This window comes from Papaver somniferum, unplaced genomic scaffold (genome assembly GCF_003573695.1).
Source record: "Papaver somniferum cultivar HN1 unplaced genomic scaffold, ASM357369v1 unplaced-scaffold_18, whole genome shotgun sequence".
NCBI classification, from domain to species: domain Eukaryota; kingdom Viridiplantae; phylum Streptophyta; class Magnoliopsida; order Ranunculales; family Papaveraceae; genus Papaver; species Papaver somniferum.
This window is the reverse complement of record NW_020627707.1, coordinates 218314-237077: the sequence shown is the minus strand read 5'-3', so window position 1 is coordinate 237077 and position 18764 is coordinate 218314. Positions and strand designations below refer to the sequence as shown.

The 18764-nt window shown below is 35.6% G+C and overlaps 1 protein-coding gene across 1 annotated transcript; it reads left to right on the top strand.

The window, feature by feature from the left end:
• The first annotated feature begins 10810 nt into the window (after positions 1–10810).
• LOC113337793 lies at positions 10811–12931 on the top strand. The gene is made up of 7 exons (XM_026583379.1): positions 10811–11059; positions 11343–11382; positions 11508–11668; positions 11758–11965; positions 12082–12254; positions 12361–12540; positions 12653–12931. The coding sequence occupies exons 1-7, from the start codon at positions 10811–10813 to the stop codon at positions 12743–12745; spliced, it is 1104 nt and encodes a 367-aa protein (XP_026439164.1). The 3' UTR covers positions 12746–12931.
• The last annotated feature ends 5833 nt before the right edge of the window (positions 12932–18764 follow it).

Genomic DNA, 18764 nt, shown 5'->3' with positions numbered 1-18764 from the left:
TCTATTAACCTAGGTTTTATCTAAGAGACATAACTAGGTTTATGCCTTAAAGACCGCACTTAGGGCCTCATGAAGCCTGGTTCAACTATCGTTTACCTAATAGTTCGTGAATTCATATCTTATTTTTGTTAATCGTCGAGGTTCTCGAGAATCTCCGATCTTGAACGGGATAGATATAACTTGCAAAGTTCTTCGGTCAAAAACGAGATAAATAAAACTCGCAAAGTGCTCTTCTTTTCAGACTTTGTGATTCCCCGTGATATATACTTATAGCTCGTCTTCATTGATTTGTTTATATTGTCTTTGAGAGATGGTTAGCAATCTAGTATTCTCATCCAACTAAGTGTAAGTGTTCCTTATTTGTGAGGTTTGCTAGACTTTGTCTATTGCACACAGATTCCCATATCTAAATCTTAAGATCAAGTAAAATAAAATAGGCTTATCTGTTAGAGGCAGATTAGTATCATAAGTCTTCACTTATGTTGAAGCAACTCTTAGGCTTTAAAGGACGCCAACTATGGGAATCAACTGTGTAGAGCGTAGCGAGGTTCAAGAGACGTAAGGATCACGACTGCAGTTGAATTTCTTGGAGGATTAACTCGGTTTCAGCTATATTCCAGTCCGAAATATGATAGTAGGCTAGTGGCTGTAGATGCGTAATACAATTTGGTATTTAAAGTTGGACGATTTCCCAAGGTTTTTCAGTGGGTACAGTTGTCCTCCAATACAAAACTTCTTGTACGTCTAATGTTTTTCCTTTTATGCATATTATATTTTTTTATTTTTACAATTGGAATGAAAAGAAGTACATAATCAATCTAAGTAGTTTAAGTCATTATTAATTGTTATCAATACGAAGACTTGTTCTTGTTGAATTCGTATTTTGAAAGATAGATTACAGCTTTCATACTTGTCAGAATTCGGATCATCTTGATTTGAATGCGACTAGATTGATCTTGGATATTGATTCGTGAGATCGTCCCAGAGCTCTTCTACATAATCAGGTTTATGGAGTTCTTAGTCTAGACATATTGATTGTGGAATAGATAATAGAAATACATATCGTACAAGGATCTTCAATTAGATCTAATTGCAATTGTATTAGGTTTTATCCATACAAGTTGCCTAAAATAGTGCTGGTGGTGTACTTGGTACCCTCTCCTTTTCAGCGTTTTCTACCAAAGTTGGAATTGTGATTAAATATAGATAATATATGGGCATCGAGATTAAGACACTCTTAATAATGCTCAACCTCCCACCTTTCGGAAAACTAACGATTCTATGACGCTAACTGTTTCCTTATCCTGTCAATAACTGGGTCCCAAATACTTACCATTCTCAAAAATCTCCAAACAGTCGGTCCAAGATAAGTCATTGGAAATCTTCCAACTTCACACCTCAACACTCTAGCACATTCTCCACAGTCGTTAGCACAATCTCCTACCCCATAACTGAAGACTTATTTAAACTGATATTCAAACTAGTAAATTGTCAAGTATGATATTTTTAATGTCCTAAAGTGTGTTGGATTTATGATAATATTTTTTCAATGATGTTGTAGTAATGAGGTTCAAACTCTCGGATTTGTGAAGATTAAATTTAAAGATTTAATAAAATTATATACAAAAATATTAACAAAGTGGGCGAGAGGTAACCAAGACACTAGATTCCACTATGACGCACAATTGAATGATACACATTTCAAAACTCTAATTATCTTTTAAGACTCTTATTTCTTAATTCACAAATAATCTGGAAAATTCTCAAAAATTAATTGTATCCCCTAAGCATAGATTCTCTAAACAAAGCATAACCTATCTAATTGAATCACAACTAATGAAGAAATTTTTTGCAAACAATTAAAAACTCTGCAAAAGCAGTGATTGAGTGAATTATAAATTATAAATTAGAGAGAATAAATAATTACCAATTATTCATGCGTAAATAGCTTCCCCATTGCCTTGGTTGTGAGAGAATTAGCCGCTCATCATGTTGGAAAACCTCTCAAAGAATTTCATTGATGCTCAAAAATGGTTTACAAATGATGAGAATATGAGAAATACAATAAAACCGCGTTTGTAACAGTTATAAGTGTTACAAACCAGCTGTTACAGAAAACGACAGACAGAAAGTGCTGTAAACACTGTGCTGCGACCCTCGCCTCTATGTCGCTGACACTGTTAAAAAACGACTGTCTCTGCAGGTCCGTTGTTCGTGTTCTTCATGTTCATCAGCAGAAACAGCAGCAAAAACCGAGTTTGGGAAAACTCGAATTTCTTCTTCTCTGGCTCTCCTCAGCCCCCCAGACTCTCGACACCCCTTCTATGATACTTCAAGACCCTTTTTATACACCTACAACACAAGAAATCTCCTCCATAACTCGAGATAATCCTCCTTTACTCGGGTGATAAAAAAATATTTTCGGGAAGATTTTCTTCCCTGTTTTATGATTTTCACGCGTTCTCAACTGTGTTTCTTTCCTTTTGTACCTTCTTCACGCTCCAGAATATTGATTAAGTCTTCCAATCACGAGCAGTACACGTTTAAACTCGTGTAAGTTTGTGTTTATCCTCCAACTCAATGTTTGGATTAAACCAAGTTATCCAGCCAAATTTGATTGAAACAAACACCTATACCAGCTTTTCTATGACATATCACATCTACCCATGAATTTTCAGCGATTGAATCGCACAAAAACTCCTCCAACATCCGATCGAAAAATCTGCCTGTGAAAAGAAATATTTTCCCGCCAAAATATTTTTTTGAATTTGTGAAGAAGGTCACCCCTTATCCAGTGGTCTCCCCTTATCCATTGCTGGAGTCCGAATAACACATGTCTTTTGGGGTGCCTTAAGTAATATTTCTAGGGTGTTTACATATTAAAACACCCCAGAAATCTTAGTCACCTTTTATCACTCTTCCTTTCTTGCATGATATTCTCCAAAATTAGGAAACAGTTCCTTGTTGTTCTCTAACAATCCTCTCCAAAACGGACATTTTTACATATTAAAACTACTTGTTTTGTCCCTTTTCTTTTTTTAAGATTTCTATTGCTTGAGGATGTTTTTACACATACCACACCCTTGATTCTGATTTCTTATGGCTACGCCTCTTCGTTCCCTCAAAAAATTTCTTGAATGATTGTACGACATAGACTAGTTTTTTTAATTTTCGTATCTCTATAGCCACTTAGTTAAAAGTGCTTGCTTCATCGATCTTACAGGCTTTATGCATAAGCCACCTTGTGTTTTTAACTCGTGCATCCTCAACCATGACACCCAATGAACTTCTTTTCATCCCCTCCCCTCCCCCCGCAATGAAATCCACGCATGTTTTTATCTAATGTGTTTGTTAGAGCACTGCTCGGCCGAACTTGCAAGTTTTGTTATCTCAAGCTTGTTGTCAATGTTAGATGCAGAAAATTATATGTTGATTTCGGATCTACTAAAGTCAAGTCTCATACTAGGATTATAGTATGGTAGTTGAGTATATCAGACATCATTGAATAACCCTCGAAGATGGAAGACTTAAGATCAGATGAAGACATTTGAAGAACTTCATTGACAAAGAGGTATGTGAAGATTTAACCATTATATTTACTCACGATATTTACATTCTATCTTATGAGACTATGTCGTATGATTTTTATAGATCTAATATTGCAAAGAACAAATTTTGAGCCAAGATTGTCTTGAAAAATATCTCGAAATATGATTCAAGCAATGGATGTTCATAGGTCCTTAAAAATCTTTGTTAAGAACAATTTATTGTTCATGAACTATTTTTGTTTCAAGTAGATCATTTGGAAAATGCCTAAGCAATGATATTTATTAACTATGGCGATTGGAAAAGTTTCAAATTGGTCAAAGAAAGTTTTCAAAACTACTAAAATTCTGGACACATGGTAGATACACATACCCCTGTGATATGAATTCGTGAATTTTTAAAGGTACATATACCCAGTATGCGTACCCCAACAACCTGAGTTCACATACTGGTCCATAGGTATGCGTACCCCTATGCATACGTAACCAGTACTAAATTCGTTGATGCTCATAAACTATTTTCAGAGATATGTTTGGCATTGCTATAACTCTTTAAAACACTTCTAAGACAATTTTTATCACTAAGTCCCTTGGTGTTTATGAATCATGAGTTAAGTCTTGAATGTTCATGAAAACGATTATGCTTCAAAGTTTTAAAGGCATGTTTTCTAATACAGACTATCATTGTACGCGGTTCCATAACCTTGGACCATAGTGTATATTATTCTATGTAATTTCAAGGAAAACTTCTCATAAGCTTATATAAATTCCTAATAAGCATTTCATCTAAACTGAGAAAGTGTTTGCCTAAATCAAAAGTTATTTTAGCTTGAATTTAAATCTACCTAGAGTCTTGAAAATCTATAAATAAAGAGACTCGTACAACTATATTTCTCATTACCTGACACTTCTATATCCTAGTTGCTTGCTAGAGTCGTCCTTTATTAACCTAGGTTTCCTCTGAGAAACATAATTAGGTTTACGACTAACGACTTAACTTAAGGATTCATGAAGCCAGGTCCGACTATATTTTACCTGATAGCTCATGATGTATCCTGATCTTGTTCTTATTGATTTACAAGGTTCTCGTAAATCTCTGATCAGGATCAAGATATTTAGAAATCATAAATTTCTCTTCGTCTCTGATTTACAAGCAATGATATTTATTATTTACAATGATTGAGAAAATTTTAAATTAGTTAAATAAAGTTTTCAGAATTATAGAAATGCTAGATACAAGGTAGGTACGGATACCCAGTACACGTACCCTAGTGATCTGAATTCCAGAATAAGGCAGGTATAATACCCAGTACGCGACCTTAAGGTTTTGAGTTAGCGACTAGGGAGAAGGTATGCATACCAAGCACACGCACCCCTGGGATATGAATTCGTGAATGTCTAACAGTACACATACCCAATGCGCGTACCCCAACAATCTGAGTTTACAAACTGGTTCATAGTTATGCATACCCCTATGTGTGCTTATCCAATAATGAATTCGCAAATGCTCATAAACTATTTTCACAAGTATGTTTGGGGTTGCTACAACTCTATAAAATAAATCTAAGACAACTTTGATCACTAAATTACTTTGTGTTTGTGAATCATGGGTTAAGTCTTGAGTGTTAATGAACACGATTGTGCTTGAAAGTTCTAAAGGCATGTTTTCCGATGCGGACTATCACTGTAAAATTTTCTAGAACCCTGAAGTGTATAATCTTCTGTGTAATTTCAAGGAAAACTTCTTACATGCTTACATGAATTCCAAATAATAATTTCATCAAAAATGAGAAAGTATTTGTTTGAATCTGAAGTTGTCTTAGCTTGAATTCGAAGCTACCTAGAGCCTTGAAAATTCATAAATTGAGAGACTCATGCAACTGGATTTCTCAATCCCTGATATTTTCTTGTCCTAGTTGTTTTCTAGAGTCGTCCTCTATTAACCTAGGTTTTATCTAAGAAACATAACTAGGTTTATGCCTTAAAGACCGCACTTAGGGCCTCATGAAGCCTGGTTCAACTATCGTTTACCTAATAGTTCGTGAATTCATATCTTATTTTTGTTAATCGTCGAGGTTCTCGAGAATCTCCGATCTTGAACGGGATAGATATAAGTTGCAAAGTTCTCCGGTAAAAAACGAGATAAATAAAACTCGCAAAGTGCTCTTCTTTTCAGACTTTGTGCTTCCCCATGATATATACTTATAACTCGTCTTCATTGATTTGTTTATATTGTCTTTGAGAGATGGTTTGTAATCTAGTATTCTTATCCAACTAAGTGTAAGTGTTCCTTATTTGTGAGGTTTGCTAGACTTTGTCTATTGCAAACAGATTCCCAAATCTAAATCTTAAGATCAAGTAAAATCAAATAGGCTTATCTGTTAGAGGAAGATTAGTATCATAAGTCTTCACTTATGTTGAAGCAACTCTTAGGCTTTAAAGGACGCCAACTATGGGAATCAACTATGTAGAGCGTAGCAAGGTTCAAGAGACGTAAGGATCACGACTAGAGATGCACATGGACCGGTTTGGACCGGGTTTTTGATGGAACCGGTACCTGTACACGGAGTTCACCGGTTCCTCAATTTGTGTACCTGTACCTGTACCTGGACTTGTACCTGTACTGGTAAGACCGGTCCGGTTCCAGACCGATACCGGGTTTTTTACCCAAATTTTGAAACACAAAGGCTAACAACAAACTAACTTAACATATAAAGTTCAACATTACAACTTAAGTTCAAAATAACGAAGGTACCTGTACCTGTATCTGTACCTGTACCAAGACCAGGACCAGTACTTGTACCTGGAGTTGAAGATGAGACTAAACCTAAAAGGGACGGCTAGGATGTAATATCTTAAAAGATATCAATGAATCTAATTTACCGGGTTTTTCGGTTCGGTACAGACCGGGGAATAGCCCAGAACCGGTACCTGTACCGGTCTATACCGGGTATCAACATTCAGAACCGGTACATGTACCGATAACTCCGGGTACGGATCGGTTCGAGTCCGGGTCTTTCGGGTCCGGGTCGGTACAGGTAAATCGGACCGGGTCTTGTGCAGCCTTAATCACGACTGCAGTTGAATTTCTTGGAGGATTAACTCGGTTTCAGCTATATTCCAGTCCGAAATATGATAGTAGGCTAGTGTCTGTAGAGGCATAATACAATTTGGTATTTAAAGTTGGACGATTTCCCAAGGTTTTTCTGCGGGTACAGTTGTTCTCCAATACAAACTTCTTGTACGTCTTGTGTTTTTCCTTTTATTCATATTATATTTTTTTTATTTTTATAATTGGAATGAAAAGAAGTACATAATCAGTCTAAGTAGCTTAAGTCATTATTAATTGTGATCAATATGAAGACTTGTTCTTGCTGAATTCGTATTTTGAAAGATAGATTACAGCTTTCATACTTTTCAGAATTCGGATCATCTTGATTTGAATACGACTAGATTGATCTTGGATATTGATTCGTGATATCGTCCAAGAGCTCTTCTACATAATTAGGTTTATGGACTTCTTTGTCTAGACATATTGATTGTGGAATAGATAAGAGAACTACATATCGTACAAGAATCTTCAATTGGATCTACTTGAAATTGTAATAGGTTTTATCCATACAGGTTGCCTAAAATAATGTTGATGGTGTACTTGGTACCCTCTCCTTTTCAGCGTTTTCTACCGAAGTTGGAATTGTAATTAAAGATAGATAATATATGGGATCGAGATTAAGACACTCTTAATAATGCTCAACCTCCCACCTTTCGAAAAACTAGCGTTTCTATGGCGCCAACCGTTTCTTTATCCTGTCAATAACTGGGTCCCAAATACTTACCATTCTTAAAAATCTCCCAATAGTCGGTCCAAGATGAGCAATTGGCAAGCTTCCAACTTCACACATCAGCACTCTAGCACATGCTCCACAACCGTTAGCACAATCTCCTACCCCATAACTGAAGACTTATTTAAACTGATATTCAAACTAGTAAATTGTAAAGTATGATATTTTTAATATCGTAAAGTGTGTTGGATTTACATCAAGAAATAAAATAGTTTTGTCTGCAAATTACAAGTGTGTTATTTGTGTTCAATTTCTTTTGACGCTAAAACCATTTATTAACCCACTATTTAGGTCATTCTTCATAAAAACTGAGAAGACCTCTGCGATCATTAGAAATAAGAATGAAGAGATTGGGTCTCCTTGAAGAAAGCCTCTTGATCTCTTAAACAAACCCGAAGTTGCCACATTAACAAGAAGTAAGAACCGCGTGTCTTCATAGAAGTTTTTCATCCATCTTATTCACCTCCAACCAAACCCCATTTTGCATCCAATGACCTATATTACTTTCTAGTTTACACAGTCGTAAGCTTTCTCCTTATCTATTTTATAAAAACTCCTTAGTTTCTTATTTTTTATTCGCGAGTCTATCCATTCATATGCAATCAAAATGCCATCCAAAATTTACCTCTCGCGAAGGAATACCTCTTGTTCTTGAGATATCACCTTGGGGAGGACATCTTCTACCTATTTGCAAGAACTTTTGCAATTATCTTATAAACACCAGCGAGAATACTTATAGGCCTAGAATCTTTTAACCTTGTTGATTCCTTCTCTAACCGACATTTATCCTCACTACTAATCTTCATAAATTCTAGATTACCCCCTGGTATATTTATATTTTCCTCTGTGTATAGCTGTTCGTAATAACTCACTATTTCTTATTTAAGTCTCGCCTGGTCTGTAATATCTTATCCTTGAACCTAAAGCTTGAAGACTGTGTTTCTCCTTGACTAAAAGTTCCACATTGTAATAGGAATTCATGCAGTTATAATGATTCATCCGGAGCTGGCCTAATAAATCTTGATTGTTTCCTTACTATTTTGAATGATTGGTATGTTTGTTATATTATGAATAAAATCGTTAGACTTGTATGACGAAGGAAGTAACTGTAGTAGGAAAATATTATTACTACATACTCACTGCTGCTACTACTGCTAATAAGACTTACCAAAGTTTCGTGCTTTCTTGAGTCGATTGACGATATGTGTAACTCCCGCATTTTTCACATGGCGCATGCTCAAAGATTCGTCATTATCTTGAGATGAAGCTTTATCTCAAGCATCCATTGCGTGTTAAGGGGAACATTGGCCTAGGTACAATAGTCCGCGAAGTATGGCGCATTGCATTGGATATATTGTCCAAGAGTTAATATTACACTATCATGGTGCATTACGAGGGTTACATTGGCCTAATGCCCATAATGTGACATTATGGCGCGTCACTCAAGCTACAAGAGCCAATATCACACCAAATGGTGCATCCCAGTTGGGAGGACGCCGTTGATAAAAGTAGAACTACCATGGCTCATTACGCGGGATATTCTCCTAGAGCCAATAACACCCCACAGTGGTGCAACATGACATAGCAGGATTAGCGATACAATGTACAACCATCATGGCGCAACATCTGAATTGGCCGATGGCCCATAACGAAAAAAAAAAAACCATCACGACCGGTTATTCAGAAATATATTGAACAACCATGAATAGTGAAGCAAGCACGACAAATTCCTCCCCAACTTTCAATTGTAGAAATGTCCTTAAGACATATATAGGGAGTGATAGTTGGTTGAAGGTGCATATCGCGGATATGTGCCTAAAACTTTCTAGATTACCATATATGATGTCGAAACATCATTTTGGCGCGTGGATTGATCATGAGAGCCTTATGATGCTTATAGGCATCAAAATTACGGCGTTGGAATTTAATATTGTCGCCATGGTGCAACACGAGGGAAAGAACAATGATGCATATTCTTGTGCATCATTTGGAAAGGTCCCTTTTAGCCTATACAGACTATGCTAATATTTCTTGGCCAAGACCTTGCAACACAATTTGGATTAGGTTACTTGTCACAACACCGTGGAACTATAGTCAAGGAGAAACACAGTCTTCAAGCTGGGAGTTATGATTTGCATTTTTCTGGCGAGTAAAGAAGTTTTGAGGCTCATTCACTAGCATCAGAGTGGCGTATCTGAGAGTTATGGCTTGCGCCTTGGCGCGTTAGGCGTAATTTTCCAGTCCGTCACAACATCGATATGTTGAACTGGTACTAACATGCATGTGCACTCTCCAATAATCACATGTCGACCACCACCCCTGTTCTATTCTCTACTAGATCTTCTTACAAGTCCTACCTGTAGCTATAATAGATCCCATATTTATAGTTTAGCTTTGGCAGACTTGATTTATAATTCTAGAGAGCATTCTCTTATTTAACCAATCATCTTTGTTACATATTACTCTTATGTGATTGCTTTTGAGTCCTTGCTTTGAAGTATTCACCAGAGTTCATTATAAAATCGATGTTGCTATCTTAGCACCTTGATTATTCATCTAAATGGGTTGACTCACTGGACTAAGTTGATGGATCGATTCACTGAGTCAGTAAATCACTATAGTTGAGTTGATCATTATTCCGTACAATCAAATTGAGTGGCAAATTTAATTTAAGAAAAAGAGACATTATTTTCTCATGCCCGTACAATACTTTTACCCACTGTTGAAATGCCCGAATTTTTTTATTGCAATAAAATCCCTAATTAGAATAGAGTTTGATTTAAGTTAATATGATGTCATAATCATCTAGCTTTAAATTTTCACAATATAATTAAAATTTATTTCGTGATTTTCTGCAATAAAACAAAATGCATAAAACATAAACGATATATAAAAAATCCCTCCAAACGTTATACTCTAACGGGGATGATGATAAACCCGTTAAAAACAACCGACCCCTTACTACTGCCATGAAACCCGGCAAAAAGAAAAAGAAAAAAAAACAAGCACGCCAATAGCGGTTTTAACATTGTTTGTTTGATCGGTTTCGAATTTTTGCAAAAAGTTACACCATGAAACTTATTCTTCCTCTTAAAATTTTACCACCTTCTTACTTTCACCGCGGGTCATGCCACTCATGCCCCCTCACTTCTATCCCAATTATACGTGGCAATAAACAGAACCATACGATAGAGATGCTATCATTAAGATCTGGACACGTGTAACCGCCTCAGGCGTAATAGAATCCGAGTAAGTGGGTCCATTTCGTTGTTTAAAAAGCAGGATCAAAAGAAAAGAAGGGCGTAACCGTTTCACTCTGCTCTGCTCTGATTTCCGTCTCCACTCTTTCTCTCTCCAAAAACGTTTTTGATTTCATCTTCTTCTCTAGAAAATAAAAACCCTGAAGCTTGAAGGTTGTTTGTGATGGAAACCCTAATGAGCTTTAATTCTTCTTCTCATCCTCTGCTTCTGCAGAGCAGCAAGAACAGAGCATTTTATCCTTTTAAACCATCATCATCAGCTCTTCTTTGCTCAAGTAAGAAGCCTGAGTTTGTTGGTTTTCAGCACAAACATAATTACAACTCGGTTTCACTACAAATCAAAGATGAAATCAGTTCAGTTTCTTGCAAATCTTCAGCTTCTGATCAATCATCTTTTGATCGACAATCAGAGGTAGTTTTCTTATTTTCTTTGATATTTTACGGATTCTCTGGTTCTTTATTAGTAGCTTCTAGGTAATTTGTTGATTATTTGATACATTTGCAGAGGTTTAATTTGTTGATTTGTGGTTTAATTTCATACATTATAAGAATTTGATTATTATACTGTTTGGTTTCCCTCAGATTACATTCTGAATCTTATGTTATTGAAGAGATTGCGTCTTTAATAATCCTTTATGTTGTTTAATCAAGAAATCGGGTTGTTAGTAGTTTTAACACTGAAATAATCTTTGCAGAATAATGCTGGAAGCACCAAAATTCCATCTCAGGAGACGCGTAAGTTGATCAAACTATTGCGTTTTTCTGGTTCTGTTATTACTCACGCTACGATCATTGATTATCCATTCGGTTTTTAAATTTATGTTTTTTTTTTTTTTTTTTTTTTTTTGCAATATATTCAGTTCAATCAAAGGTGGTCCGAGTGGAGTTTCAATTGATTAGAGAGTGCTTGTTTGGTCAACAATTTCTCGTCGTTGGCGATGATCCCATCCTTGGTGTTTGGAATCCTTCAAAAGCAATACCATTAAAATGGTCTCCAGGACATATCTGGACAGCTAAACTTGTAAGAATGGATTCAATGAGACTAATCAATGCTCTTGTTCTAATGTTGATTGCAAATTTTGATATAGTATTGTTCAATCTTTTTTGTAGGATGTGCCTATTAATAAAAGAATCCAGTTTCTGTTCATTCTCAAAGATCCAACAGGAGAATTTACATGGCAACCTGGCCCACACAGGGTTTTCAAAACAGGGGAAACTAGTAAAATGATTGTTCTCGAATCCTGGGACTTTGAAGGGCTTCAGAGGACCAGTGATGAAGAGCCACTGGCTAACCCAAACGTATTAGAGGATGTCACAGGTAATTCGAATATACAGATGACACCATTCTAATTCATGTACAATGGAACCCTTGGACAATTCGGTATATGTACATTGCAGTTCTAATATCTGTGCTTCTTCTTTTTGGATTTTCAGCTCAATCGAAGACGGTCAAAGTGAAATTTGAATTAAGGTCTCAATGTTTGGTTGGTCAAGGGTTTTTTCTCATTGGCGATGATCCAGCTTTAGGTGGTTGGAACCCTTCAGGTGCAATACCACTAAAATGGTCGGAAGGAGACACTGGAGACATATGGACGTCAGCTGCACTTGTAAGAATGAACAGATTCAATGAGACCAACCCGTGTTCCTGTACTGTTTATACGTTATTTACTGAAATGCAAATTTTGATGTAATCTTGTTCAATCTTCTTTGTAGGATATGCCGATTGGTAAGACAGTCCAGTTTAGGTTCGTGCTCAAAGACGCAACAACAGGAGAAGTAATTAAATGGCAAGCAAGACCAAATACGTTTTTTACACCATGGGAAATTGATGCTGATCAAAACTTTATAGTGAAAAATAACTCTGTCTGTGTGGTTAACACTAAAAATTCTGAGGTAATTATTCTTTTCTGAGTCTTTCTTTCTTTTTTGTCAAATTGGTCAGTCCACTTTTTTGTTCTCACTGTAATTTGTTTTTAATACTTGGGCTTTTACTTGTATCATGTAGGCAGAGTCGAAAAAAGTGCCTACCCGGCCCGACCCTTTCAAAGATGAAAAATATGATCCTAGACCATTTTTGGATGGACTCTTTAAAGATTAAAAGAAACAGAAGAAGGTCCTTTCATATGCCGGCGACATTTGCTTTCAACACTTCTTTGCTGGTCAGGGACACCTAATACTGGCAAGTATTGTGGTCATGTCTTGTGCACAAACTTCTTTGTTTCATCTCTTTTTTTTCCTTAAATGGCAACCTCGTGAGATAGTAGCAATATTAGCCACAGGCCAATTGGTTCTTTCCGTTTGCAGACATTTTGTTGACTACTCGTATCATTGAGATGTAATCTTTGCTAGTCTTCCATTCCTCTCGGCCCTCGACCACTTTTTTCACGGCTTGAACTCCTGAGCAGTCTAACCACGCTCTTGTGGCTCACATCCTCTCTAGTTAAAATTTAAAAGTAATCATATTGTATAGAAACTGAATAAAACTCGACTTCCAATCACCTCATGTCGGGACAGCTAAAGATGGTTGAACAACGTATCATAGATTCGGACTCATTGTTCCATTTTAACTGTGTTAACCTTACAGATGGTATCTGTAAAATGTTACATCCCACCAAGAAAAAACATGCGAATTACCAAAAATTGCTAACGTAATTAGCCCTTCATAAATGAGAAAAGGTTGACATAAATGACAAAAGGAACTAGCCTCGGTTGTGGCCATTCTGGTGCATGCCTTGAGCACAGGCTTGGTTTCTATTTGGGCTTTCCTTGTCTTTGACTCATAAGCCCGTTAGTCTCTCTTTTTGTTATAACATTCTCACCACTCGGAACACATGTTTTAGGGCATACAAGAAAATTTGGGCATACAAATGATTACCCAAATTAGGATGTGGTGATAAGGTGTATTCAAGGATAGGTAAATTATTTAGTTATCCCTAATAAATTTATTAATTTACTTACTTGTTATTTATTTTGTCATTTAATTTTTTCTTTGATTTTTTTTTAAAATCACTGTAATAAAAAAGGTGGTGTTTGACTCCTTGATCAAAGAGTCATTAGATGGTCAGGATTCGCCAAAGAGGGTCATCTCGCGGTCCCTATCATCCGGAACGAGCTTTGATTTGGACGGCTGGGAATGACAGGTTGTGTTATGATCAAATTCACCAAATCAGGGCCACACTTAAGCCCTTATTAAACTCTGAGTTTTGATTTTTCCTTTCCAAGTTTGGTTAGCGAGGGAGGGAGAGGCGGACAAAACGAAGAAAAACAACGGCAGTCTATATTGAGAGGAAAAGTAAAACAACTGTATTTGATATTCTCTTTTGAAGATAAGAGATCTGAAGAACAAATATGAGAAGAAAGATGGAGTCACGTTTAGTAAACACAAATTCTAGGGTTTTCTCTCTTAATCTTTATCTCTTGTTTGATGTTTTCACGCGTTTGCTTTCTTTTTATCAAGACCTAATTATGCTTGGTCAATTGTTCTTTTAGTTGAGAAATTTATTTAATCGGTGAATGTTATGATCTTCTTACTAAATATGTGTAAGTAACCTCTTGAAGGTTAAGTAATTGTGTGATTTGACATCAAAATATAATTTGATATTCTGCTTTGAATTGAAGTTACTTTTGCTTTGATCTTCTTCCAATTGCAATTGAACTAGACACTAAATTAGACTCTTATTTACTTGAGTTTGAAAGTTTGTGATGCCCAGAATCCAGCAATTATAACTTTTGGGTTTCGTTATTTCTTGGCAATTCAATTTTGGAAGTAAAGCATAAAGTTTGTATCAGTGCAGTAGTGATGTATTTTTAGATATTTTTTTATGTGGGTCTCTCTATTTTTTACAGTTATGAATTCCCGCAATCAATTTTAATTTAATGCGGGCTTCCACTTAACTATATTCACAAAGATAATCTCTCAAGTGGACTTTGTATTTGTTCTTAAAGTGATTGAAACTAACAAAGGCAGTAGCATATTTAACCTTATCTCAGTGCTTTGTGCAGGTACGCATCACGTGCATCTTCACCACAGTTTCCTGAAATGGTTTAGTAGCATCTTCACCATGAATTGCTGAAATGGTTTAGTGACAGTAATGCTTTGCTCTTCCCATTGAGATTCCTTTGCAGTGTGAGAGCCTAACTAAAATCAAGGCATCGTAAATAGTTCTGCACTCCTACATCATCGAATTTCCTGGCACTCCAACAAGTAAGTGATGATTTTGTTTAAAACACTGCTAAATTTTTTCAAAGCAATATCTATTGCATGTTCAGCTTCTACTCTATCACTTAAGAACTACTTGTTAAAGAATCCTGAATGTTTGCGATGTAATTTTTAGTACAGAGTTAAAGAATCTTGAATGCTTGCAATGTAGTCTTTACTCTTTAGTTCTTTATAGTTGTTGGTATTATAAATCTTTATATCGAGACAATGTTTTCCTGAATTGACCGTTTCCAACAAGGTTATGTGAAATCATGTGTTTTTATCAAATTCTTCGAGAGTTAATTTTTCTTTTTAAGTATCTGTTGAACCTTTCAGTGATTGCTTGCAAATGTTGGAAATAGGCTCTCTATCCGGGCTTGCTAATTAAAAAAAACAAAGAACATAGGGGTTGTGAAATCTGCATAACATGCATATTTAACATCATAGAGCAAGATAGCAATCCCTTTTGATATTTTTTTTAACTTTCAATAATAAAATGGTTTTACTTTCTCTAAATCTTAAGTTGGAGATGGTATTCCATGGTCGACTTCAAATAAAATTCTCACATAATATGTTGGCTGTTCTTCTTTGCTGACTGAGTTATTTTCAGCTTAGTGGATGTTGAGCTACTTCTTTTTCTCTTCCTTGATACCACCAGGTTTATTTAGCCAGGTTGTAATAGGATATGTTGTCACTAATGTTCTGTTATTACTTGATTTTACATGAGGATGCATGGAACGACTTCATCGTAAGGCTCAATTGTGAACAATTCCGCGTTAAGTATAGGAGAATGAAGAAAACGTCGTGCATCTTTGTCACTAGGTCTTTCTGAGCAGACAAACATTGTTCAGAACTATATTATGAGGTGTACTTTTAATTTGTAAGTTAATTATGGTGGTGAATGTTGTCTAAGTCTACCAAAGGAGTGTAGGTAGCAGGATACTGTGTGGGACATAGCCATTATAATTCTTGAAAACATGGGGTAATTACTACCACTGTTTAGAGTTACATATGAAGATGTCCTGTTGTTACTGCTGCCTATTCTCCTTTGTGGTGGGGTACTTGCTAACAATAGTATTGTAATTTGTGTTAATTTTTGTTGCATTATCGATTATATTGTAGGAAATTCCAGAGGCTTTTATTCTTCCAGATGAAGCATATTTTGTCAGGGGTATAGCTAGATAGGCACATCGATCGTCTTTCAGTATCATATAACACTTGGAATTGATTGTGTATATTATGATTGTGTACAAGTAGGTAACATCAGTTCTATTGGACGTGTTGTGAATGGAGAAGTATACACATGGGTTTGAAAAGAGTGTGTTCCTTCAATGACTACCTCATAAGTGAAGAAGATAAAGTGGTGTACTTTAATGGAGATAGTCTTCTTCTGAAATTAGGTCTTACTGATGGATACGCACTAACTTTTGATGGTGTTCACTGAATCAACATTTTGTACTTTTCTCAATCATCACAATTGCTATAAAGGTGTTATACCTTTCAGTTTGTGGAATTTTTATAAGTACTGATTAGTCATATCTCTTGAGAATAAATCAGTTATAGCCATATAGTAAGGTCTTTGATGTTTAATAATTTCAAAGTGAGATTATATGTTATCCGGACTTTGTTTGGAACAGATCAGGGGTTGGTGTTTGGTTGAATTCTCTTTATAATATATTGGTTACTGATTTATTTCTGTTTTCATTTTGTAGGTGAAGAGAAACTGATTTGAATAATGGGTGTTTCATCATATTTGATTCGTTTTTCGTGGTAATTTCTTCTCTCTTTGATTTATTCAATATGCATTGTTAAAGTTTTGATAATTTGTAATGATTTCTCCTTCTCTCATCTCTATCATTTCAGCTCTTAGCATTTGATTGTCCACTCTTTTTCACTGATTTTAATTTTTTTATTTATTTTGATCAGGTAGTCCTCTTATATGTTTTCTCATTGTTTTAGTAAAAAGTTTTCTCATTGTTTTAGTAAAAAGAATGCTTGCCATCACTCTATGAAAATGTTGAGAAGGTAGGATTAAGACGAAAATACGGGGCACATTACAACATCATTACAAAAACGCAAGACATAGTAAGACCATGCATAGGTAACCATGCAACAACCAGAAAATTCCAATCCATAAATTAAAATTTCACTAAGCTTGAAGATAGTGGTAACCATGCATAGGTCATGTAATTCATCACGAATATTCCTTAAATTGTAGATACGCCAATGTTGTATTTATCTCAAGTTGTTGTCTATGCAAGGCAGATAAAATCACAGGTAAACTTATAATTTCTCATGTTATTTTTATTTATTTCTTGGATTTTGAATATACCGATTAGGTTTTTTGGATATCATTATGTATTTCCCTTTTCCATTATAGGTCATTAATTGATGCCTCCTTAGCGTTTTTACCGATTTTAAGTCAGCCATTGATATTTGTATATTTGCTTTCTTCTTTGTTTCTATTGATTGATATAAATTCATTATTTTAGAAAACCTTAAGAACGCCGACATATAACAGTTGTAGATGGGGAACTTCTATTCATATATCTAAGTAGGTGCAGTGAATATGTCAATTGAAGTTGCTAGCATCATTGAATTGCCATTTCCTACTATTACGAATGAAGAAAAATAGCTCTTATCCTCATTCAGATTAAAAATTGAAAAAAGAAACAAAAATTTCTAACCATCTAACTCTTGGTAGAAAAAAATATGTAACCGAGTTACCTCAAAAGCAGCATAGATTAGATGTACATACACTAACCAATTATACGTACGTAAATAGTAGCCAATTATCATCCATGTAAGGATGAGAACTGCATAGTGAACATCAGTTGGTACTGCACAACATGTTGCCTGAGGTTAAGAAGATACTCTTAGTGGTGAGGCAAGGGATGTTGGAAAATATCTATTAATAGTTACTTTTGCCGTTACCCGGGGATGACCTCAGTTGTCAAAATAGTCATGTTGGTAGTCCCATTATTAGATTAAGCTAATCGGTGTTTAAGAATGAAATTTTCACCAAGAAAAAATATCTTATTTCAACCACGGACACACTAATTCCACAAAAACTGTAGCCAGTTATCTCTTTATTATAGGTTGTGTAGGTTGTCGTGATGTGGTACTGATTTAAGTTTTGTATTTGAAAAAAGTTAGGGTCGTCTCTAGAGATAATTGCAACCGTAATTAAGTTCTCCTTGATGTCAATGACATAGGACATTCAATTCGCACAGTTTTTTACGAATTACATTAGGACAAGATCCATCAAGCACTCCAATACCCATACAATGCTAGCTTATGGGTGTTTTTCTTTTTGCTTTCTCTCATGTGTATGTACAGGTGTATGTATTACTTCGTATCTGTTCCAAATAAACATTAGGACAAGAAACCACCAGTACATACACAAGTTTTATAGTAGTTCCCGGCAGGTGAGCATTTTAAGGTTAGTAGACTTTTGCTTCGTCTCATGTGAAAATGTTAAGGGTGTTTCAGTTCTAAATTTAATTTATGCAATTTGGTATATGGATGGTTGGTTTTTAATCTATGCAATTTTAGTATGTGAAACTCATGCAGTGGACTATTTTACAACATTTGTTCGACTGATCCAAGTTGGTGCACGGACGTTTATAGATTACAATAAGCAAAGGTAATAAATTTTTAACCAAATTAAAGGTCTAAGTTTATCTTCGGTAACTATTTCGGTCTACTTGGTGCAGGGAGGCATATCCACAATAAAGGTTTATACCCCAATATGCGCTTTGTTAATTTGCATGACGAATGTTTTTTTATTTTATTTTTATGTGTGGTCTTTGAGTTGTGTAGGCTACATTGTCTGTGCTAGGGGCGGACAGGGAGCACAGATGTTGGACTTTGTGTCCTGCAGGGCTATGCAAGTGTTGGGAAAGGTTGGTTACAGGTT